This window comes from Schistocerca gregaria, chromosome 4, assembly GCF_023897955.1.
Source record: "Schistocerca gregaria isolate iqSchGreg1 chromosome 4, iqSchGreg1.2, whole genome shotgun sequence".
NCBI lineage: Eukaryota > Metazoa > Arthropoda > Insecta > Orthoptera > Acrididae > Schistocerca > Schistocerca gregaria.
Window position 1 is genome coordinate 41,092,959 of NC_064923.1, and position 26,542 is coordinate 41,119,500.

Below are 26,542 nucleotides of genomic sequence, written 5' to 3' on the forward strand. Positions count from 1 at the left end.
TATTCATAAGTAATGAACAGCACATTGATTGTCTCATTATGTACAACATAACACATTTTCACTATAATACTGTTTCAAATGACACACATTCATTTAACATACTCATACTCAGTAAGATATTTCATGAAGATGGCGACAAATGTTAAAGTGCACTTTGTTTCTCCACAAAAAATGGTAATTTCCGTGGCAAAAAGAAAGGCTGCCCAAAAGTAAGGTCAAAATTGTGAATCTGAGGGAATGCTTATCGAGTGTGCAATTCATAATCAGTGCATAACTTAAAGCATGAAATAACTGATTGACAGTGCATCAAAACATGATAAGATCTACACAAGAAATCAAAAATCCTGTAGGTAAGCAGATTATAGTTTCAAAAAAACACTGCTTTCAAAAATCGATAAAACGTATGAACAAAATAAATTTAGTGCACAAAAATTCATATGAAGCACTTTCAGTTGAGGACTGAAGTGATGAAGCTAACAATGAACCACGTGGAGATAAGCAGGACTGTACAAAAGAGGCATGCCTAAAACAAAAAAGTATTGCATCGTGGTAAGAAAATGAATAAAAAAAGTGACTGCAAGCAGTAAAAAGTCTGCTAACCACAAGCAATCAAACTGGGACATTGATGGTCCTCATGGGGAAAGCAAGTGAGAGCACTAGTACAAAACAAAAGATAGCAGTTCACAGTAGTATTTTGGAAACATTTAAACTTCCCTCAAGTAGCACATCTAAAACTGGTCTGTTTACAGATAGTCACAGATGAGGAATAGCCACCAAATTAAGTAACATAAGAGCTTAAAAAATCAATGCTATTGTGAAACCAGGCATTGATTTCAAAGCTGTGACTATAGTAAGCCATGAAAAACTATTGGAAATGAACACAAACGATTTCTCCATTTTACTCACTGCAACACGATATAACAACAAAAAACACAAAGGAGAAGCTCACGACTTCTTCTAAGCAAAGATTGTATGAGTTCAGAAACACAAATGTGATTGTTTATTTCAGTTGCACATCACCAGTACCTACCAAACAGGTCCTGTTAAATGGAAAAGGCATACTAGAACTAAACTAAGAGGTTCAATGTTCCTATCGAACATCTGAAATGTGTGATAAGAAATAATGTCTCAAGCGTTGAAAGATTCACAGCCAAGCTTATCTTTAACATCACCACAACATACAATAGCTTCAGTCATCCACCCACAACCATGTTAGGCAACATCATTCTTTGTCAATATGAAGTTCAAAGCACGTTCAACAAAGAGTGAAGGCCCATGAAGAAGAAATTGTGCTCCTAACTGGCTCTGCGCAGTAATTGATATATTGTCAACAGACTTATAAACAGTACCATGAGAGCATGTTCTCCTCCTATAATAATGCGGCATATTGTGAGTCATCTAATGAAGTTGCTTATGCAGCAGCCACAGCTACGCTGGCATCACAACTGGAAGACGACAGTCTTATATAAACTCACTCTCTTATCAAAACTGCAACTTCTGGCCTGTCTTCCTTATCTAATTCTGCTCCGTAAGCAATAGCATGCATGGTGCCTAGTAAACCTAGAGGAACCACAGGTGCATGGGGGCCACCCACATTTTAAGGATTCACAATGGTCGTAAGGCTAATGAGACTGAGTCTGTATGGTTTAAATCTGTTGATGTATGCTCAAAAGTAAAAATTGTTGTTGATTTTACAATGTATTATAAGAATAGATGACCTTTATAGTGACACTGAGTCATATCACAGGTAATGGCCCACGTGTACCTGCGGTGCATCCAGGTTTACTAGGCACTACACACACAGTTGCTGACAGACCAGAAGCAGATAAGGAAGCCAGACTGGAAGTTGCAGTTTTGATAAAGTTTATATAGGACTGTCGACTTCTGGTGGTGCTGCCACTCTGGCTGTGGCTGCTGTACAAGCAACTGTGCTGGATGGCTTACTAGATCCTCTGTTACTATAGGTGCACAAGCTGTTCACATGATACTATTTTTAAGTTGATACGCTGAGTCAATTAGGAGCTCAACCTCTTCTTCACGGACCATAGCTCTTTGTTAGAGGTGTTTGGAATTTTACATTGACAAAGAATGAGGTTGTTCAACATGGTTGTGGGTGGATAACTGCAGCTATTGTACAGTGTGGTGATGTTAAAGCTAAGCTTGGCCTTGAATCTTTCAACGGTTGAGACATTCTTACTTATTGCACATAACAGATGTCTATTGTTTTCAATAGGCTAATGAATGGAGCTTGTTTATGCATGGTTTATAAGCGCTGTATATGTGAAAAACTAAAAACCATTGCTGATTTTACAATGCATGATACGAACAGAAATAAAGAACCTCATCCCAAAAAAAGAGATACTACATACTGATCTTGCCAAAGCCAAGAAGTGATTCTTCTTTGTGTTGTAGCTCCCAGGGGCACCCTCGGATGCTCTCTGTGTGAGGCACCTTTGGGCAACTCTGTGAGTCATGGCCCGTGATTTGTTGCACAACACTGAGCCATACCATAGGCAGTTGTCTGCATGTGGCCATAGTGCTTCTAGTGTAGTACAAAAAGCAAACAGATATTTAAAATATCTGCAGCCAATTTAAAAATGCAAAATTTGTGGATATATGAACTTGGAAGAAGATTCCACGCAAATCATGCCCTCCATCTCAACACAGTGGAAAAGAAATTCATTACTTGCAAGATTTTAGAAATAGTTGGTAAAAAATTACACCTGAATCACAACATCTACAAAGCATTACCTTTTAAAGACAAATGCATTGTGTCTAATTCTATAAATAATAAGTGTCAGGTAACAGAAGTGGTATCTCTCAAGACTAGCAGTGCATCATTTAGCTCTATGTCAGGTAAGACAGAAAACTATAAAATGGAAACAGCCAATGATTCTGAGCAAAATAAGGTAATCTGTGTATATGATGGGATGCAAGAAGCCAACAACAGCAGCACTAATGAATGTATATCACAGGAGTAGAGAAAATTCAGATGTCAATATGACACAAAAAGACTCCAAGCACCAGCACAGATGGCTTTATAAGGGGAAAAAAACACAATGTCCAGTCAGTCACAAACAAGGCTTGGTAAGGTTTTGCTAAACACTCAACTTCATTTTGACAGTGCTCTGTGTTTCTCAGAACACTGGTTAAAGGCAGATCAGATTGCTTCATTTTCAGTACCAGGTTACACACTTGCAAACTGCTTCTGTAGAAATCACACAAATGTAGGTACTGCCATTTTAATTAAAAGTGGATTGATATTCAAAACTATTGACTGTTTTCAGTGCCTCAGTGCAGAAAGAGACTTTGAAGCAACAGCTGTAGGAATACAGACACAAACAGACCACATATGTATGGACGGATATGTGTGTGTGTGTGCGAGTATATACCTATCCTTTTTTCCCCCTAAGGTAAGTCTTTCCACTCCCGGGATTGGAATGACTCCTTACCCTCTCCCTTAAAACCCACATCCTTTCATCTTTCCTTTTCCTTCCCTCTTTCCTGATGAAGCAACCGCCGGTTCTGAAAGCTCAAAATTTTGCGTGTTTGTTTTATTGTGCCTATCTACCGGGGCTTTCCCGCTTGGTAAGTCATGGAATCTTTGTTTTTAATATATTTTTCCCATGTGGAATGTTTCTTTCTATTTTATTTACATCATTAATTACGTTTGCTATTGTCTGTGTTGCATTTCGAAATCTTTTCTATCATCTTACTTTCTTTTTTTGTTTGTACAAGTAGTTTCACTTTTTATTCATCTTCCCGTTTTCCGTAATCTACCATACATTTTATCCTGCCTACTTATACTCAATAATACGTAATTTACTTCCAAACCATAACCTAAAAACTTTTAACACTTTCAACATTACCGCTGCTATAAAATCCACTGATCCAAATTTACAAACATTTCGTGTAAACTCGTGAATACTATTTCACAGCCTCAGTTCCTTTCACTCATTGAACAACCATCTCAGCTATTCAACAACTTTCATTTTATTTCCATTCCCATTTTTCCCACATAACCGATCATTTTTTAGCAGCTTCCCGCAGGTTTAAATGTTATTATTTCTTCCCCAGACAATTATATACACACAGTCTGCTTATGTCTGTGTGTGTGTGTGTGTGTGTGTGTGTGTGTGTGTGTGTGTGTGTGTGTGTGTGTGTGTGTATATATATATATATATATATATATATATATATATATAAAACAGAAAGAAACTTCCACATGGGAAAAATATATTAAAAACAAAGATTCCAAGACTTACCAAGCGGGAAAGCGCCGGCAGACAGGCACATGAACAAAACACACAAACACACACACAGAATTACGAGCTTTCGCAACTGGCAGTTGCTTCATCAGGAAGGAAGGAAGGAGAGGGAAAAATGAAAGGATGTGGGTTTTAAGGGAGAGGGTAAGGAGTCATTCCAATCCCGGGAGCGGAAAGACTTCCCTTAGGGGAAAAAAAGGACAGGTGTACACTCGCACACACACACACACACATATCCATCCGCACATACACAGACACCTATGTGTGTGTGTGTGTGTGTGTGTGTGTGCGAGTGTATACCTGTCCTTTTTTCCCCCTAGGGTGGGTCTTTCCGCTCCCGGGATTGGAGTGACTCCTTGCCCTCTCCCTTAGGGCCCGCATCCTTTCATCTTTCCTTTTCCTTCCCTCTTTCCTGGCGGGGCGGCCACCGGTTGCTGGGGCTCTGGGATCTGTGTGTGTGTTTGTGTGTTTTATTCGTTGTGCCTGTCTGCCGGCGCTTTCCCGCTTGGTGGGTCTTGGAATCTTTGTTTTTAATGTGTTTTTCCAATGTGGAAGTTTCTTTCTATATATATAAAATAGAAAGAAACTTCCACATAGGAAAAATATATTAAAAACAAAGATACCAAGACTTACCAAGCAGGAAAGTGCAGGTAGACAGGCACAATAAAATAACACACAAATGATGAAAGGATGTGGGTTTTAAGGGAGAGGGTAAGGAGTCATTCCAATCCCGGGAGTGGAAAGACTTACCTTAGGGGGAAAAAAGGACAGGTATACACTTGCGCACACACACCCATATCCATCTGCACATACACAGTCACAAGCAGACATTTTTCCCACATGGAATGTTTCCCTCTATTATTTGCAAAAACGTATGCCACTAATGTGCACCAAATATTTGTTACCAAACCATATACAGTGAAATGTATAAATACAATTACCAAACCATATACAGTGAAATGTATAAATACAAATTTCATTGATCATGAAGCCTAAGTAATAACACTCTCAATATGTTTACTACCCAGCCAAAACCACCAAAGAACTGTGACTGCATTAATATTACAAAACATATTCAGATGTGTAGAAAAGTCATACGTCGGGCAAAAATTATGGCCAATAATAAGGATATAGTAAAAAGGAAAATATCACCCTGAACTGTCACAGCAGGAGTATTACTGACCCCAACAGATTGCAAATCTCTTCAGGCAATACTGTGAAGACAACACAAGGAAGTTAACAATTAATCAAACCAACAGAACAAAGTGAATTCTTGCCTCCACTCAATCTATCTCTACGATACATCCCGGAATGAACTCATTTACATAGCAAAAACCTTCAGAAAAATGGCCTCAGGAATTGATGGTATTCCAGACTTTGCCATAAAGGAATGTATTATAACCATTGCAACACCCCTTGAAGAGATAATCATCTCTTTTATCTCGATAGGAAACTTTCCTGGCCATCTTAAATTGCCAAAATGATACCTGTTCTTAAAAAGATGATGAAGCAAATTTGGAAAACGACAGTCCAATCTCATTATTATCAGTTTTTGTCAAACTCACTGAAAGAATCATAAATAACAGATTAATGGAATTTTTGGATGAAAACAAAATCCTTGCTGGAGCTATGACTAGTGTCGCATATAATGTCTTACAAAATACTCTAGAAATACTGGATACTAAACAAAATGCTGCTGGTATTTTGTTAGCTCTGGTATTTTCTTAGCTCTAAGCAAAGTTTTTGAGAACTTGGACCACAGAATCCTATTGGAAAAATTAAAAAAGTAAGGAAGTAGAGGCACCTTGTTAAAATGGTTCTCCTCATACTTGACAAATTGGAAACAGAAAGTAGTAATAACACATGAAGTAAATGATAACACTAGAACATATTTTTCAGATGCAGGAATAATCAAAAGAGAAATCCCTCAAGGACCCATCCTTTGGCCTATCCTATTCCTCCTGTGCATAAATGACCTAGGTCTAAGCATAGAATCGCAATTACATACCTTGTTTTCAGACGATATTAGCATTCTTCTTACAGGGAAAAACTGAAAACAACTACAAGAAAACATAAACAAAGCTACAGACCAGCAGCTAAATGACTGGTTTGAAGGAAATAAACTAATAATAAACACATCCAAAAAACTGTTCTCAATTTCTGTTTGAAGGGGGAAGCGTGCAACCTGCTCCCCATGACAATAAATGCCAGTGGAATTACATCCTCACTGGGGGGGCAAAAAAAAAAAAAAAAAAAAAAAAAATGGGCGTATGGCTTCAACATGATTTTAAATGGCACACCCATATAAGAAAAATAAATATGACGCTGAAGAAATTATGCTACAGCCTACATTTACGTGCACTCATGGTAATCTTCCATACTGTTCACATTATATACTTTGCCCAGTTCCACAGTATTCTACAGTATGGAATTATATTCTGGGGTAGCACATCTGCCAATTCAGTCATCTTCTTAACCCAAAACAGAGCTATGAGAGCAATATACCATATGCAACAGACTGACTCATGAATGGCTCTTCAATATTTCCTCTCCTCCCCTTTTTTTTTAATTCTAGAAACTTGTAAATATGAGAGTACGAATTTCAAAGAGATAGATGAAAATTTTGCAGGGAAAGCATATTGCTACTTACCATAAGGAAGACACGTCAAGCTGCAGACAGGCACAATTAAAAGACACTTACATAGAGTTTTCTGACACAGCCTTAATCAGTAAAAGAAATACACACACCATTCACAGACACAAGCAAGCACACCTCGCACACACATGACTCCTAACTCCAGCATGTTGGGCTGGAATGCAACTATCACATGGGATGCAAGCAGCAACTTGGAGGGGGCAGGGATGGAGAAAGGATAGCCAACAGGCATAGCATCAGGAGGGTGTAGGGCAGGGAGGTGCAGAAGAAGGAGCAAAAAAAGAGAGGATAAAAACTTTAACGTGAACATAATACCGGGCAAAAAGACAAACTCCATGTCCAGTCAGTAAGGACAACATACTTTAAAACCCCCACTAAAAATAGATCAATGCAAACATCCAATGTTTGCCTTGTAAAATAAAAGTTATTTCTTCGTCCTCACTGTTTCATAAATCTTTAAGGGCATTCTTATTAAATCGCTGCATCTATGCAGTGGCAGAATTCTTAAACCATGTAGAGTACAATGGACTTGAAGCAAGAATTTGCAAAAACTGCTACTGCTGAATAGAATGAATTTATTGCACTATTAAAATACAATTTAACAATATTCTGAGAAGTAAACTTGCTACTCATCATAAGGCAGAACACACCTAAACAACTTAATCTTCTGAATATGCTAAGATCACATGACCTGCACTGCATTAATGAAAACCCAACAAGACAGTCTGCCTGCCATGATAATGTAATCACAAATGTTGAGACAAATCAGTATGAACTAGGGCTATTCAATACTCATTTTTTATCAGACCATAAAGGTATTTGGTTAAAATTGATAACAAATGAGCCAGAATCTGTCTCCCATAAAATTAAGAACATTAGGCTTTTGAATGAAGAGAACATTGATAACTACAGAACACAAATAAAGATGACAAATTGGAATTACATTCTGCTGGAAAGTAATCATATTGAAAAAGCATTTACATTATTCATCAGTGCATTGTCAGATACATTTAAAACTTGCTGCTCAAAAGTAATGAGAAAAAATAAGGAAACTATGAGGAAACATGGTCTCACATCAGTGCATAACTGGTTCACACCTGACCTACAAAGGCTCAGGACTCTGTTAATGATTTCCTATGACAAATCAAAAAAATAGTGAAGCCGAAAAAGCAAACTCCATATGTTTGAGGAACAAATATAAGGCAGAAATTAGGTTAAGCAAGTGAAAGGCAAATGATGATTATATTAATAAGTCCCAAAATAAATGGAAAGCAGCCTGGACTGTTATCAAGACTCATCTGGATAGAAATAAAGATGTTAACAAAAATAATTCATGTGATGCTTGTATCACACCAGATGATTTCAACACCTTCTTCATTAATGCTGCCAGTATGAATAACAGTGCTGCAAATGAACATATCCATAAATGTGACAACAACCATATCTCAAATAATTGAAATTCATTTCTACATAATTTTGAGGGTGTGGTTCCTTTGTTTAAATGAAAAGAAGTAAAAGTAACAGATATTAAAACTACAATAGCAAAATTAAGTTACTCAAAATCAGAAGACATTTATGGTCTCTCCAATTTTGTAATAAAAAAATAGCAGATGTAATAGCACATCCACTCTGTTCTCTTATGAACAGGATGTTTGTCAGTGGCTGTTTCCCTTCATCCTTAAAAATGGCAGTCATTACTCCACTGCACAAGAAAGGTGACAAGTCTTGTCCTATAATTACTGTCCAATCTCCCTTGTACCCACATATCAAAAGTAGTGGAATATTGCATACAGCTCCAAATCAGTCAACATCTGTCTGTGAATAATTTTCTTAGTGACTCTCAGTATGGCTTCAGGTCTGGCCTGTCAGTGGCAAAAGCAGGTGAAGATGTTGTTTCATATATATTGTCATAATTCAAATCAGGATTATCAGTTAATGCCACTCTAGTGGACCTCAGCAAGGTATTTAACTCTGTCAGTCATAGGAAACTACTAGAAAAACTGCACTGCTATGGTATTAGAGGCTCAGAACTATCTCTGATCAGATCCTCTCTGAGTGACAGAAAATAAATTGTGCATTTTAACAATATGATGTCAAATGTCTTGGATATCATGCAGTGTATACCAAAAGACTCTGTGTTTGGACCTTTACTTTTTATAATATATGTAAATGAATTGCCCAGCACCATGTTATGTAAATCCACACTCTATGCAGATGATACAGCTTTTGTTACAGCAGGGAAAGATTTAGGAAAGTGAGGCTAATCTCAGAGCAGCCATCAGTGGTTCCAACTCAATGACTTGCATATAAATTATGATAAAACTGTAAATATTGTCTTTTGCTTGTGTGTTAAGAGTGATCAGATTGATTGTGTCTCTGCTAAACTACTTGGGATCCATCTTGACTCAAAATTAATGTGGAAGAGTCATACTGATTATATTTGTACTAAGTTAGCACATGTGACATGTTTGTTAGGTAAACTAAGGTCATGTGTTAGTTATTACTCAATGCATAATATGCCTTTTTCCACACCCATTTAACATATTCCACTTTGTTGTGGGGAAATTCACCTGGAGCGAAACAAGTTTTCATTTGGCAAAAGAAGGCAGTCAGATGCATCCATGGAGTCAGAAATAACGAGTCTTGTACACCACATTTCAAAAATCTAAAAATACTAACAGTTGCATCCCTCTTTATAGTAAGTTGTCTGATACACACAAAAAAACCAACACAGTCACAAACTACGACAATGTATCCATCACTATGACACATGTATAAAGCAGCAAATTGACATCCCAGTTGCTAGACTAAAGAAAACTCGAGACAGTTGCAGGTACATGGGAGTAAAACTATTTAACATGTTGCCAATAGAGGCACATAATGTGTCACTGAATGAGTTTAAAAGTGTCACAAAGAAATGGCTTAGAGATAAAGCTTTTTATACAATAGAAGAGTTTGTAATGTGCACCGGTACTAATATAATTTCACTTAGATTAAACTTATACATGTAAATATAATGCAAATACCTTGTGCAGCATCAAGAACAAATTTCTGTATCTTATTAGAAAATAATGATCTAAAATATATTACACCATTTCTGTTAGTTATGTAAACTGTATATGTACACAGATGATGACATCAATTGCATTTTTTAAATAAATATACTGGAGATGCTGAGTCACACATAGGGAAGGGAAAAAAATTTTTTTTTTCAAGCTTTTGGGCAATGGGATTTGTCAAAACACACGCACACACACACACACACACACGCACACACACACACACACACACACACACACACACACACACACACATGACTGCAGAGAAACCACACTGCGAGCAGCAGCACCAGTGCATGATGGGAGTGGTGACTGGGTGGGGGAAAGGAGGAGGTTGGGGTGGGGAGGGAGAGGTATTGTATGGTGGGGATGGAGGACAGTGAAATGCTGCAGGTTGGGCGGCATGCAGGGGAGAGGTGGGGGGGGGGGGGGGGGGGAGAGTAGTGGAAAAGATGATAAATAGAGAGAAATAAATATAATACAAAAAAAAAATAAAAAAGGACTGGAGTTGATAGTCTCCCATTGGGCACCTCCCCAGGTGGTGGATAGGGGAATGCTCTCCAGACATGGAGGGTACCGGGGAAATAATATACCCAGGGTGTACCAAAACTATCAACTGAAATCCACTAACATCTTCCTGGTATCCAGCGGTTAGGGGTCACCATCTGTTCACCTAGATGGTGTGGCTGCAGCAGCCTTCTTGATCTCAACAATCAAGTCGTATTCCTCAAGATCTTTCCTTGGAAGGACCACCACCAAGTTAGTTTTCAACTTGAAAACCAAACATGATTATAACACAAGGAATGAATCCACTACCCCGGGCACCAGTCGCAAGGCTGGCTTAACCTGGTCATTGGATTCCGGGACACCAGGAGCATCATGTTATGCCTAAGGTTGAGAACCAGATGATGTCCAAATTGTTACACACAAAACAAAGACACTTCATCGGTACACTTAATACTAATGCTCTCTTCAAACTGTGCGAGAAGAAACAACTTACAGACGTGCTGCAAAAATTCCAGATCAAAATCCTTGCAATCCAGGAAACACAATTTATAGACGAAAACCATTTTGACACAGACAACTACAGGATCTATAAAGGAAAACCATCAATCAAACTAATGAGAAAGAACTCAAACAGTTTGGTACAGCATTTATAGTCCACAAATCCATCAGTGACTCTGTCATTGACTTCCAGTCTGTCTCAGAACTTATATCAACACTCTCCATCAAATCGGCCAACAAAGCATATAACTTGATCAATGCACACGTACCCACAAATAACTATAACAAAAAGAACCCCCAGAAAGTGGATGACATCTGGAATGACCTTCAAGAGATGACAAACAAAATTGCCAAACACCATGTAATCATCTTGTTAGGCGACTTTAAAGCACATTAAGGCAAAGAGAAAACATACAGGAAAATTATCGGAATCCATACAGCTCACAAGAGAACTAACAAGAATGGAGAAAGATTGATAAGCTTTTGCGAAAATTTCAGCCTCGTAATTATGTCAACACAATTCAAAAAACCCAACAAGAAACTGTATACTTCGAAGTCGCCCAACACAATGTTGGGTGAATTCCAGATAGACCATGTGGCCACCTCCAAGAGTAACACAGGAGAAATTCTGAATGTGAAAACGAGAAGAGGATTTTTTGAATCAGACCACCATCTTCTACAGATAAAGACCAGATTACAACCCAACAGAAAAAAGCCAAAACTAAACAAACTGCTGAGACCAGACCTCAAATACATAAAACTCAACAAGGAAAACATCTCACAGGAAATTAATCAGACAAACACAACAAAGTGGACACAACTTGTGGACGTCCTCAAATCCATGATGAAATTGGGTCAACCCCCGAGAAGGAGAAAACACAGGTGGTGGAATATAATATGTGACCAAGCGATAGAAGAAAGGACCAATGCCTAGAAAAACTTCAATGGCCACAAAACATCAGAAAAATGGCAACAATTTCTAGTAATCTGAAAACAAACATCAAAAACTATTCGTAGGGAAAAAAGAAATTATGACAAATGGCGACTAGATGAGTGAGAACAAGACTTTAAGAAGAACAACACCAGGAATTTTTATAAGATGTTTAAAGAACATATTGCAGGATACCAGCCACCCAATCTTTGCTTCAAGAAACCAGATGGTTCACTAGAAACTAACACGAAGAATAACTGCCAAATCCTCGCAGACTATTTCAACAAACTTCTCAACTGCAAAAGACCTACAGAGGATATTCACGACCAGAAATCTACACCAAATCCCACAGCTAAACCACCAACCATCAACAAAATAGTAGAAATTATCAAGACACTGAAAAACAATAGAGCCCCAGGATACGATGGAATTATTGCAGAACTATGGAAACTAAATTATGAAAGATTAACAGGAAAAATCCACAAAATAATATTGAACATTTGGGAAACAGAACAGATCCCTTCTGAATGGAAATGCACACTCATCCATCCACTCTACAAAAAAAGGGGACAAAACTGAACCAAATAATTACAGGGGTATCTCACTCATGCCGGTCACATATAAAATCCTATCAAAAGTTCTCACGAATAGATTAGAAGAACAAGCTGACCCACTAATAGAAGAATACCAAGCTGGTTTTCACAAGGGATGATCATGCATAGAACAGATCTGGAATCTGAAAATGATTCTCCAGATGAGAAACACCCAAAACACATTGGTCACTTTTGTAGATTTTAAAAAGGCCTACGACTCAATAGACAGAGTAGCGCTCTGCAACACGCTGGAAGATTTCAGTATTGACAGAAAGACAAGAGCAATCATTCGGGAAACATTAACTGACACAATCTCCAAGGTTAAATTTATGGGGGATATCTCTCAACCATTTGAAATCCAAACTGGAGTGTGACAGGGTGACGGACTTCCGCCATTACTCTTTAATACCATTCTTGAAAAAATTATCATGAAATGGAAAAAGAAGTAAAAGGAATCCAAAGTGACGTTAGAAAAGATAATAGATTCAATGTGAAGTGTTCAGGTTTTGCAGATGGTCTTGCAATCCTCAGAAATAATAGAAGAGGAGCCACTAACACCATAGAAAAGTTGCACGAAAATGCGCAAAGAACTGGCCTGCAAATTTCGTATGAGAAAACCCAGTACATAGAAAGAGTGCCACAAGACAAACTGCCTATTGTGACAACCTACAGGAAAATTGTACAAGTACCACATTTTAAGTACCTGGGAGAAATCATCCAGCCATCAGGGATCCTAAAGGCCAATGAGGAAAGAATACTACAGAAAGCATATAGACTCACGTGGAACTATTATAACAAAAAGTCGATATCCATTAATCCGAAATTGAGGCACTACAACACTGTTGCACTTCCGGAGGCAATGAATGCATCTGAAACAACACAAATAGGTGGGCAAACTAAAATCAAAGAAATAGAGAAACAAGAAAGAAAAATTCTCAGGAAATTTTTTGGCCCAATACATGATCAAGGAATCTGGAAGAAGAGATCAACATGAGAATTATATAAATACACAGACAAGATTACGGATACAATAAGGAAAAGAAGAATGCAGTTCTACGGACATATCCACAGGATGAATGAAAACAGAATTTCAAAGCGAATTCTTAAAGTCATCAACTCAGGCAGGGGGATAAAATAAGTTGAAGAGGACCTCAGACAAGCACACATAACAGTAAATGAGGCAGAAAATAGAACTGAATTCAGGAACATCATCAAAAAACATAAATTTGACACCACAACACAGACGAGACCAAGATGCAAATAGACAGTGGAACGAAAGAAACAACAAAGTAAACACATGAAGAAAATTTTGGCTTAGAAAAAACATGAACAATCATCATAAAGGAATTTAAGTTCAAACACTCTCTTTAAATGGGAATAATCGAAAATAATAATAATAAAAAAGGACTGGGTGTGGTGATGGAATGACGGCTGTGTAGTACTGGAATGAGAGCAGGGAAGGTGCTGGATGGGTGAGGACAGCGACTAACGAAGGTAGAGGCTGTGAAGCAGTCACTGAAATGGGAGAGATCATGTTTGGCAACATGTTTAGCAACAGGGTGCTCCTCTTGTTTCTTGGCCACAATTTGTCGGTGGCCATTCATGCAGACAGACAGCTTATTGGTTGTCATGCCTACATAGAATGCAGCACAGTGGTTGTAGCTTAGCTTGTAGACCACATGACTGGTTTCACAGGTAGCCTTGCATTTGATGAGATAGGTGATGTTGGTGACCGAAGTGGAGTAGGTGGTGGTGGTGGGAGGATGTATGGAACAGGTCTTGCACCTGGGTCTATTAAGGGGTATAAGCCATGACGTAAGGGATTGGGAGCAGGGGTTGTGTAAGGACGGACGAGTATATTGTGTAGGCTCAGTGGACGGTGGAATACCACTGTGGAAGTGGTAGGAAGGATAGTGTGCAGGACGTTTCTCATTTCAGGGTGCAATGAGAGATAATCAAAACCCTGGTGGAGAATGTTATTCAGTTGCTCCAGTCCTGGGTGGTACTGAGTTATGAGGGGAATGCTCCTCTGTGGCCAGACGGTGGGGCTTTGGGATGTTGTGGGAGACTGGAAAGATATGCAAAGGAGATTTATTTTTGTACAAGGTTGGGAGGATAATTACAGTCAGTGGAGGTTTCAGTGAGACCTTTGGTGCATTTTGAGAGGGACTGGTCATTCATCACTGCAGATGCGTCGACCATGGGTAGCTAGGTTGTACGGAAGGGACTTCTTCATATGGAATGGGTGGCAGCTGTCAAAGTGGAGGTATTGCTAGTGGTTTCTAGGTTTGATATGGACGGAGGAACTGAGTTAGACATCTTCAAGGTGGAGGTCAACATCTAGGATGATGATTTGTTGGGTTAAGTAGGACTAGGTGAAGCAAATGGAAGAGAAGTTGTTGAGGTTCTGGAGGAATGTGGGTAGGGTGTCCTCACCTTCGATCCAGATAGCAAAGGTGTCATCAATGAATCAGAACCAGGTGAGGTGTTTAGGATTCTGGGTGTTTAGGAAGGATTCTTCAAGATGGCCCATGTATAGATCGACATAGGATGGTGCCATGAGGGTGCCCATAGTCATAGGCCATAGGTAATGCCTTCAAAGGAGAAGAAAAAGTAAATTTTAATGCTGCACGTAACGTGTGTGTGTGTGTGTGTGTGTGTGTGTTGGTGGGGCAGGGGAAAGGGGGGGGGGGGTGGACGTGCATGCATGCATTCATGCGCAAGTAACATAGTACCATCCCACGAGCTGTAGAGATTTACTGGATGAATAGATAAATAAATTCTATATTGGGAAACCACAATGAAGATCAGATAGTATTGTGAGGAATAAGTATGAAGAACAGTTGTTTTGCTATAAAACTAGCAATTTTGTTAGTCAGTAGAGAGGTCATTCTGCATGATGATAATCTTGTAACTAAATATACCTATGTGTTGAGAGGCAGAGAGAATGGAAAGAAAAAGAAAACCTGTGTACACTGGACATTAAACAGAGACTAAGATTTTTATAAGACTCAAATAACATGTTATTAATTAATGGGTTTATTGTATGCAGAAAAAGTAATAAATGTGCTATTGAGCTGAATTTGATATAGAGTTTATGCACTGGGGTATTAGACTGAATAAATGTTGTGTTGAGGTACTGAGAAGGCTGATGATGTTTTTGGTGTTTGTTGCACACATATCAGTGAAATGAGATAATTTGCGATGAATGGGGGAGTAGTTTTATGGTAAAGAAAATGAAGCTTAAATAATGTATTAAAAACTGACTCTGCATTATGGTATAAAAACATAATTATAGCAAAGTAGGGGAGGCCTGACTTAAAAATGTAGGTGTTAATGAATAAAAGGATGAGTTGTAGTATAGAATAACAGATTCTAGGTGGAATAGTTACAAGTAACTCACATGCTGGCTGAATTTAAAAGCCAGACAGAAACTAATATGTCTGATAAATGAAGCAAAACTCACATAGCAAAGTGTCTATACTTACATTACAAAATGTAACCAAGTATTTAATGAATCACACTAAGCACAATATTATACATGTTCTCATTTTTCTTAATAGTACTTGCTCTTGTATGATGTTGTTATGTGTTTTATGCTATGTACTTTTATAATATTATGGTGATTGTTGTATTATCCCTAGTTCTGTGACAACTTCCTACTCCTTTTACGATCCACTGTGTCTCACATTGACATCCCATCATGAAGCCCTTTTATGACTGTGACTTGTCACCTTGCCAGTTACTGACAAAAGTGACATATCTGTTGTAGCTATCTCCAGAAAAATGTAATGATGGTGAAGCAATATGGGGATGTGCAATATGACCAATAATGCTAAAGAACTGCACCAGGAGAAACTCATAATGCCATGGACAAGAGGTCAAATGAGCCCTTCAAGAATAAAAATGAAACTTACTATTTTGTACTGTATATAGTGTAACATTCAAGTCGGACCAGTTGCCTTTACATTTTTGTCAGCCTGTTATCATTCTCATGCTCATATTCTGACTGGTAGCTTGTGTAATGAAACTGGTATGACTAAATCATGTTCTATGCACTAAGTGCAATTTCTGATAGAAGATGTTTTATTGTGCAACTTACTGGCAGATTAAAACTGTGTGCCGGACCGAGACTCAAACTCGGGACCTTTGCCTTTCACGGGCAAGCGCTCTACTAACTGAGCAACCCAAGCACGACTCACGCCCCGTCCTCACAGCTTTACTTCTGCCAGTAGCTCGTCTCCCACCTTCCAAACTTCGCAGGAGAGCTTCTGTTAAGTTTGGAAGGTGGGAGATGAGATACTGGCAGAAGTAAAGCTGTGAGGATGGGGCGTGAGTCGTGCTTGGGTCGCTCAGTTGGTAGAGCACTTGCCCGCGAAAGGCAAAGGTCCCGAGTTCGAGTCTTGGTCTGGCACACAGTTTTAATCTGCCAGGAAGTTTCATTTCAGCGCACACTCCGCTGCAGAGTGGAAATCTTATTCTGTTTTGTTGTGCATTGTGCGGTACACTTTTTTTAATTGTTATAAATTTTGTAAATATTTCTCATAAATTGTCTTGATTATTTTGATGTCTCTAATTGTAAGAGAGGTAAGTAAACATGGATAAATTTAATTATCTTTGATCAATGTGCTGTTATCTTTGTATTTAACAAGCTATAGACTATCAGTGTTTGGTTTCTGGAGACTAGTTTGCGGAGAGAAGTGGTGCATGCCCATATGTGGTCAAAGTTAGGATAGTGTTGCCAATTATGCCTAAATAACAATGCTCAAAAATACTTTTTTATAATTCTGAACCACAAAGAAAAAGTGTTATTGAAACTCTGCAAACTCTGTGGAATGATTTAATGAATATGTCAACAAAGTAAAAATTCAAACATGTTCTTTGTTTTGATTAGAATTGACACAAGAAGATCAAACATATGAACCCCAGCAAAACCAAATATTTTGTCAATAGTCAACAGGAAAGCAAGAAAGAAGATCCTAGCATGAACCATGAGAAACAATGAAGAAGAATTTTACTAGCTAAGTATGAATTACTTTGATCAATAAACAATTCTGAACTTTACACCCTGTTTGCTCAGTGTGCTGTTACAGACAAAAAAGTATATGTCCTCAAAATAAGCAGAGACAGAATTTAAATAATTAATTTCAATCAGTAATTATAGGGTGGAAGGTCAGATACTGAAGTTCAATAATATAAAAGGAAAATAGCACAGAACTGAGGGAAATCTGCATGTTCACAACCAAGTGCTCTGTGTTAACCTTTCATTAAATGAGTTACAGTGAAGTGTAGGCAACACTGACCCTATGATTTATCTTAGAAGGTAGGTCAAAGAAAGGCCAACCTACATTTATGACATTGAAGAGCTACACACAGCATTTGGCAGTGCTGCTTAGAATACATTCTTTGAATGTTTGAAGGTAGCAGGGATAAAATAAAGGGAGTGAAAGATATTTACAACCTGTAGAGAAACTAGACTGAAAAGAACATGAAGCAGAAGCAGTGATTCAGAAGGGAGTGAGACAGGGTTGTAACCTGTCCCCTGTATCAAGCTGTTCTAGGTAGCTTCTCTGCTTGGGAGCAGCAGAGCAGGCAGGTGCATTGATAGGCAGGGGTAAGCAAACAGGTAGTGCACAAATCATCTTACAGCCAAGCCATACCATATGTGATCGTACTCCACAGGTCGATCTCAAGGAGCCATTGCATCCAACAGTGTCGTGAATGCAAAGAAGACGTGCAATCGGTCTGTCCAATGGGTCACCTACACTGTCTGCATTGGACTGCACATGAACTGAAGAGTGCATGTGGTGTGGCATTAGAAATGCTTGCCCTACATTATACAATCTGTGCACCGAGCATACAGTAAAGGGAACTGAGGACAAATATGGAGAGGGACTAAAAGTTCAGGGCAATGAAATGAAAACTTTGAAGTTTGCTGAATGCATTGTAATTCTGTTAGAGAGAGCAAAGAACTTGCAGGAGCAATTGAAGGGAATGAATAATATCTTGAAAAGAGATTATAAGATGAATGTCAACAAAAGGAAAGCAATGGTAATGGAATGTGACCAAATTAAATCAAGTGATGTTGAAGGAATCTGATTAGGTAATGAGACACTAATAGTAGTAGATGAATTTTGCTATTTGGGCAGCAAAGTAACTGATGACAACTCAAGTAGAAAGGATATAAAACACAAACTGACTACAGCACAAAAAATATACAAAAAAGAATTTGTTAACATCTAACATAAAATTGAGTGTTAGGATGTCTTTTCTGAAATTGTCTGTCTGGTGTGTGGCCTTGAACTGAAGTGAAATGTGAACAATAACCAGTTCACACAAGAACAGAATAGGATAACTTGAAATTTTGTGCTACAGAAGAATTCTGAAGATTAAATGGGAAGACTGGATTACTAATATGGAGGTACTGAACTGAACTGAGGAAGTGGAGATTTATCATGGAGCTTTCCTAAAAGAAGGCATCAATTGGTAGGACACATTCTGAGGCATGAAGGAGTGACCAGTTTGCTAATGGAGGGAACAGTGGTGGGAAAAAAGTGTTATGGAACACCAAGAGATGAAAACAGTAAGCACATTTATGGGAAAGTAGGGTGCAGTAAGTATCTGGAGAGGAAAAGGCTTCACAGCCTAGAGTAGCATGGACAGATGCATCAAACCAGTCTTTGGACTGAAGACACGAGATCAATATAAATTAATCTCACTTCTCTCACATTCAAGTCTTTAAAAACACTGTTGTTATTATTATTATTATTATTATTATCATTTTATAACATTACAGAAGATACACACAAAATTTGGAGCCAGGCTGATTGGTCTTCTGGAGGATAAATATCAGTATTGCTGACAGGCATGTAAAAACACAATTCTAGGCTTTTGAGCTAATAGTTCCTTCATTGGGCAGGACAGGCAAATGGATTGGGAAAGGTTAAAAATGAAGGGCAGCTCACTCAGACCCCAGGGGGAGTGGAACGCACCTGAGAACATACATTCATGCATGCGCAATGTTTTTACAGGTTAATGTTTAAATTTGGGAACCAGTTCACAGGACTACATGTCACTTCATGTAAGTCTATCAGACCAACTTTAAAAGCATGGAGAGGCTCCTTGGCAGCTTTTCTTCTGAATTCTGGAGGAGGAATGCTGGATAGAACACACTATCATGAAATGAGATCTGACAGTGCGAGTATACATCATAATTGGCTTCATTCAGAGGTACATATATATTATTTATGTGTGCTGTTTCTCCAAGGGACATGAAAGGGAAGCAGCAGTTGGGAACGGAGTGAGACAGCAGTAAAGGAAACAAAAGAAAAATTCGGAGTAGGTATTAAAATTCATGGAGAATAAATAAAAACTTTGAGGTTCGCCAATGACATTGTAATTCTGTCAGAGACAGCAAAGGACTTGGAAGAGCAGTTGAATGGAATGAACAGTGTCTTGAGAGGAGTATATAAGATGAACATCAACAAAAGCAAAACGAGGATAATGGAATGTAGTCGAATTAAATCGGGTGATACTGAGGGAATTACATTAGGAAATGAGACACTTAAAGTAGTAAAGGGGTTCTGCTATTTGGGGAGCAAAATAACTGATGATGGTTGAAGTAGAGAGGATATAAAATGTAGAATGTAAATGGCAAGGAAAGCGTTTCTGAAGAAGAGAAATTTGTTAACATTGAGTATAGATTTAAGTGTCAGGAAGTCATTTATGAAAGTATTTGTATGGAGTGTAGCCATGTATGGAAGTGAAACATGGACGATAAATAGTTTGGAGAAGAAGAGAATAGAAGCTTTCAAAACGTGGTGCTACAGAAGAATGCTGAAAATTAGATGGGTAGATCGCATAACTAATGAGGAAGTATTGAATAGGATTGGGGAGAAGAGAAGTTTGTGGCACAACTTGACCATACGAAGGGATCGGTTGGTAGGATATGTTCTGAGGCATCAAGGGATCACCAATTTCGTATTGGAGGGCAGCGTGGAGGGTAAAAATCATAGAGGGAGACCAAGAGATGACTACACTATGCAGATTCAGAAGAATGTAGGTTGCAGTGGGTACTGGGAGATGAAGAGGCTTGCACAGGATAGAGTAGCATGGAGAGCTGCATCAAACCAGTCTCGGGACTGAAGACCACAACAACCACACAACAACTGCTGCATTCTCAGTTTTTCCATATACAGTTACTACTTTTAATCTGATATTAGTAGTTTAAAATGATTTGATTACAATGGTATTGTTCAAAAAAATATTTTCCTATGTCTGCAAGTGCTGAGTGCTATTAGCAGTCCATTCCTATGAATGCTGTTACTTGTCATGTAGTTAACAGAATTTTTCCTTCCTTGACTGCAGGTAATCAGATAATTTGTAAAAAGAGTGGCTAATGAGTCATGTTTTTAATTTTCTCTTGAAGCGGTAGAGAACCACAATTTCTTGCTTTATGTTAGACAAGAGCTTGTAAGATACCATCCCACCACAGTATAACCCACTTTCTGAAACCTAGACAAGGGGCAAAGTATACATGAAAATTATTTTTATGTCTTGTATTGTGACTGTAAATCACAGTTCACCTGAAACCGATTTTTATAGTCACAAACAAAAACTATTAAGAAGTGAATGTATTGGGCAGAGAGCATATAAATTCAAGTACTCCTACTGTTATTTCTTTTGTGATACTTAAAACCAACACCATTCTTTCCCATTTTTCACCAGTCTCATAAGCATCTTGTGCATCTCCTTTCACACTATGTCGCAGTAGATAATGTATTTGTTTCTCTTTTCCACAAAGCTCCAGGAGGCTCACGTTGCCTTTGCTTAGTTCTACACCTTTCTACCTCTCATATTTTGCCATCTTCTTTCTCTTTCTTAACTACTACAGAAATACCTTACCTCCAGAAATACTGCTTTTTCTTACCTTGCATCAAAATGATCTGTTCTTAGACTTCCAAAAATTTTGTGCATATTGAATACATTTCCATTATCACTACTTATTAGGAACAAATAGATTCAACATACAACCTCATCCTCTGACTTTTGCTTTGGATTCCACCATTTCGTCCTGCCTTGCTTCAATATGTGCCTTCCGTGATGGACCCAGAAGGACATGCTTGGATCGAGAAGATCTCTTAAAGGCACTGGCTCAAAAGCTGCATTTGGAACAGGGATCCTTTCCTCTAAAATTCACAAAAATTATGGTTACTTGGGTCAACTGATCATTAAATGACTTTAATTAAAACTAATCATTGCTTTTCAATCACAAACGTTATAGTCAACAATCAATTTTTGCAAGCTATTGTAGAAGGTGTCACAAATTCCGCTAAGTTAAAAATCTGTGATTAATTTACATATATAGGTTTGTAATGTGGTGGAGTAGGATGATACTTACAGCACTGGCACTAAGCAATGTAAGCTCAACTCAAGATTATGAAACTGTATCAACAGGTTATGTACAGAACTTGCATGTTGATGACAGTGATTAATTTCATATATTTGTCTGATTTCTGTTTCATACTAGTTTCAGTCACATATTAAGTATCATTGTGTAAAATAGTCGACAGTAAAATACACTTCCCACTTTCAGTATGTATTGTGTCTTGTTGAGATGTGATTTCCTACATCAAAAGCCATTTATACTGTAAAACAATTTATACACAGAACTCAGACTCCAACTGTCATACGTCACACATACAGAGCACTAAGTTAGCTTGCAGAACATCATTAGTAACTTTCCTAATCATGCCGTTGTAATAGGGGGTGACTTCAAATTGTCAGGTATAGATTGTGAGTGTTATGCCATAAAAACTGGTGCCAGAGACAGGGACTCATGTGGCAGTGTTCTAGATGTCTTGTCCAAAAATTACCTTGAGCAGATGGCTTGAGAATCAACTCATGAGGGTAATGCCTTAGACCTTATGGCAACAAACAGACCTGAACTTATCGAAGGTTTTACGGGAGGGGAAAGATCCACCATGGTTTAGTAGCCATTTTAGAAAGCACTATACAAACAAAAAGCACTTCATCTCAGATACAAGAGAAGTAAAAACCTAGGTGACAAACAAAAGCTGAATGAAGTGAAAAGGAGCGTAAGAGAGCAATGATAGAAGCATTCAATTTTTTCGAAAGTAAGATGTTTTCAACCGGGCCGAGTAAAAACCCTAAGAGATTTTGGTCATATGTAAAGTCATTACGTGGGTCAAAACCATCTATTTATTCTTTCAGTGACCACAATGGCACCGAAACAGAAGATAACAGAGAAGTTGTAACACTGTTCCACCTTTCAAAGGTCGTACCAACATCAAAATGGCAGTTATTCTATAAAAATTATGTGATAGAACTTGCTCCCTTTCCAGCAGTAATTTATCATAGATTGCTTGAGCAATGAAAGGTACCTAATGACTGGAAAAAAGTGCAGAGCACTCCCATTTTTGAGAAAGGCTATAAGACAGATAAACACAATTATAAACCTATGTCGTAGACATAAATCTGTTGTAGACTTATGGAACATGTTTTATGCTCAAGAATTATGACGTTTTTGGAAAATGAACATCTCTACTACAAAAATCAACATGGATTTTGCAAACAGAGATCCTGCAACACTCAGATTGCTCTGTTCCTCCATGAGACCCACAGGGCAGTGGACAACAGCGCTCAGGCTGACATAACGCTCCTTGATTTCAGTGAGGCATCTGAAACCATCCCGCATTGCAGTTTAATGAAAAAAATATGAGCTTACGGAGTATTGGAGCAGATTTGTGACTGGATTCAAGACTTTACTACAGACAGAGCTCAACACATTGCTCATAACAGTACAAAATTGATAGATGTAGAGGTAATATTCGGAGTACCACAGGGAAGCATGACAGGACCGTTGCTGTTTACAGTATATATACAAGCAATCTAGTAGAAAGCATCAGACACTCTTTAAGGCTATTCACAGATGATGCAGTTGTCTATACCAAAGCAGCACTGCCAGAAGATAATAAGAATTTGCAGAACGACCTGCAGAGAATTGATGAATGGTGCAGGCTCTGGTAGTTGACCCCGAGCATAAATAGAAGTAACATACTTTTCTATTTCACATCTTGAGTTGTAAAGTGTAGAGGCAGGCAGTCTGTAGGACAGTTGTCATTTCTTCTGAACAATGAGCTATACAGGTCATTAAGGCATTAGAATCCATTGTTGAATGTCAACAGGGTAGCATGTTGCACGTCTAGGTACCCGCCTGCTTCTATAGTTTACTTCTTCAGTTAGGATGGGTAGGATGTTTGCATGCTGTATATAGACATTGAAGGAGCTGCCACAATTTGTGGTCATTTGAATGTGTTTTTGGCTATGATCAGCTGTCTTCAGGCAGCTGACTTGAGGTGTGCCAGTGACAGAATATCTGGTTCATTCCACAGGATACCTCAGGTGTTGCTTGTCTCACCCATGGGCTTTGCTGCTGAGGCACCTCCTAGTGTACCTGACACAGTGGATCTGACCTCACAACATGGTGCAGTTGATAACATGTCCGTTTTACTCGAGGTGGAGGGCCAATGTGGAGACTCCTTGCCTGGCTTCACGTGTTAGCCCTGTGAGTGAACAGGGGGGCAAGGGTTTGCTATTTATCGAGAGCTCCAACGTTAGATGTGTTATGGAACCCCTCAGGAAAATAGCACTCAGGGCCACAAAGAAAGCCAGTGTGCACTCACTATCAATACTGTGGGGCCTTATCTGAGATGTAGAAGAGGCATTATCTGCAGCTATCAAGTGAACAGTCGTCCGCAAGTTGTGGCTCTCCTCTGCATCAACAATACCTGTTGCATGGGTTCTGAGGCGTTCCTCAGTTCATACAGGTGTCTTGTGGAAGTAGTGAAGGCTGCTGGACTTGCATAGGGGGTGCATGCAGAGTATGCAGTTTGCAGCAAGAGTCCTTTGCTTTGGAGCTGAGTAGAGGTATTAACTAAAGCTTCATTGACTCTGTGATAGCTGTGCTGCAGATTTTTGGGCCTGCGTTCTTGGGTGGGGAATTGTAGGATTTCTCCTGAAATATCAGGGATGACATAAAGGAAGCAGCTACTCTGTTAGGGGCAGTAGTTTGAGATCCTCTATTGGATACTCACCAGACAACAAGCAGATAGCAAAATCAGACCCCGTTTGGACTAAAGACAATTTCACTGTCAAAATTTTATTAGTAAAGTGTCAAATTATTCATAACAAAGTCCTAGAATTTACTACCCAACTGGAAATTGTTCTAAAATTGGGTTTTTGTATAATTCGGGGAATTTAGTGTTTGAGGTATCTTTTGAGTTTGCTGTAAATTGGTATTGCTGAAATTCTTATAATTGTTTAATGCATTGTTAATAATAAAATTAGGTATTTGGACCCTAAAGAAAAGTCTTTTCTGATACAAACATTTTCATCTTCTAGTACCTAAGCACTTCCAGATCTTTGCGACCAGCACTATTTCATCGGTAGTAGAGCCTGGTTGTGGGTGCCAGGTGTACTGCGTTTCCAGAAAGGACATTTAACATTAAAACTGTAGCCTCACCATTCCTTTTTCCCCATTTTCTCTGTTTCTGTCTTCAGTTGTGGAAACCACAGATGTACTGAGGATCAGGCATTTTACAGAAGGAACAGCTACCACACTAATTAAAGATTCACGGCCAGGCAATTGAAGGCAGTGTTAATGAATTAGCGCAGTGTCTCCGTTGCACTCTCAATTCGCCACTGCAACTGAGCCTCACTACTGTCAGTAAGGTAGGTTGGGCCATATTTGTTCTTAATCAGTTTCTCACCAGTCTGCTGAACAATACTGACTTGCTTCAGGGTTCTAGTCCTTTGCACTCTCCTTTATTGCAAGTGCAGGCTCATCTCAACCATCTGTATAGAACAGTCCAGGATTTGCATAGGATTTTCACAGATGCTAAGCAAAGGGCAGAGATCGGAGTAATGAAATATTAAGGAACTTCAATGCGGAGTTGATCCTTTGCTAAGGGTAGAAGCTGCAGATGAGGAGACATGGCCAGACAGTACTCAAGGGTCTGGGAATATTTCATGGAGTGGTGATGCTATGAAGATATTAAGCATGTTACTCATTTACTCAATCCTATAGTGGTTATTATGCAAGGGGATATAAAACTATCAATGGGGACGAGTGAACAAGTGATAGAATTTTTGTATTTGTCAGTTAAAGTTGCAGTGCTCTTTATATTCCCTATCTTGTCATTTCTCAATTCATTTACCAGCTAACCAGTGATAGGCTGGCTAGTATGATCAATTACATTAATCGAGAAGGGGGCAGCTTAGGTGTTTTGTGCGACCAGATTGTTAACCAAACTTTGTAAGATAGATTGAGGAATGAGTTATTCAGCAATCATTATTCCAGGGCACAAGATCAACAGGAAAATTTCATGAATTACGTTGACAACATTGGGTGCACTCAATTAGCGTTGTATGTCGGGTTCAGTATCAGATTGTTGTTAATATAACACAGGGTATGCAGCCAGTAGACTGTCCGTGGGTGGTTTTGCTAATAGACCAAGTACTTTTAGTGACCTAGATCAGGTTGTGTGAGGTATAGAGAGTATTAATTTTGCTGATCAAAAAAGAAAGGCCACTAACCAGCAAGGCATTGCTTCTCCTCAGCATCATGGAAAGAGAAGAGGACCTCAGTGGGTTGGCAGAAATTGTTTTAGGTGTAAAAAAACCAGGACATTTTGCTGTAAATATCTGGAGGGAGATGGGGAATGTGGTGGCAAGTGACAGTGTTGGAGACGGGTTTGGGGGAGGTGCAGAGGCTGGCTACCAGTGGGGTGCAATTAAGTTACAAGGAGCCAGTGAGTCCTCCGTTCCATTTATTTGTGCCACCATCAACCATTAACCGATCTGTGGATTGCTGGATTCTGGCAGAAGTATTTCTCTGATTAATTACACTTCATATTCTGAGAATAAGCATATTTGTCAGTTTACAAGTCTGAAGTCACTGAACAAACTGATTCCTGCTGTTAATGGCCAATCGTTGCTCTTGTTAGAGG

The 26,542-nt window shown here is 38.7% G+C and overlaps 1 protein-coding gene across 2 annotated transcripts in view; it reads right to left on the reverse strand.

Moving 5' to 3' along the window:
- LOC126267338 (radial spoke head protein 6 homolog A) overlaps positions 1–26,542 on the reverse strand; it is a 355,206-nt gene that overhangs the window by 63,526 nt on the left and 265,138 nt on the right. Inside the window, exon 8 of one of the 2 annotated variants that reach the window (XM_049972452.1) lies at positions 21,546–21,700. In XM_049972452.1, coding sequence (XP_049828409.1) covers positions 21,546–21,700 — 155 coding nt within the window. Of the gene's footprint in view, positions 1–21,542; positions 21,701–26,542 lie in introns of both variants that reach the window. The other variant, XM_049972451.1, reaches the window with a different exon arrangement.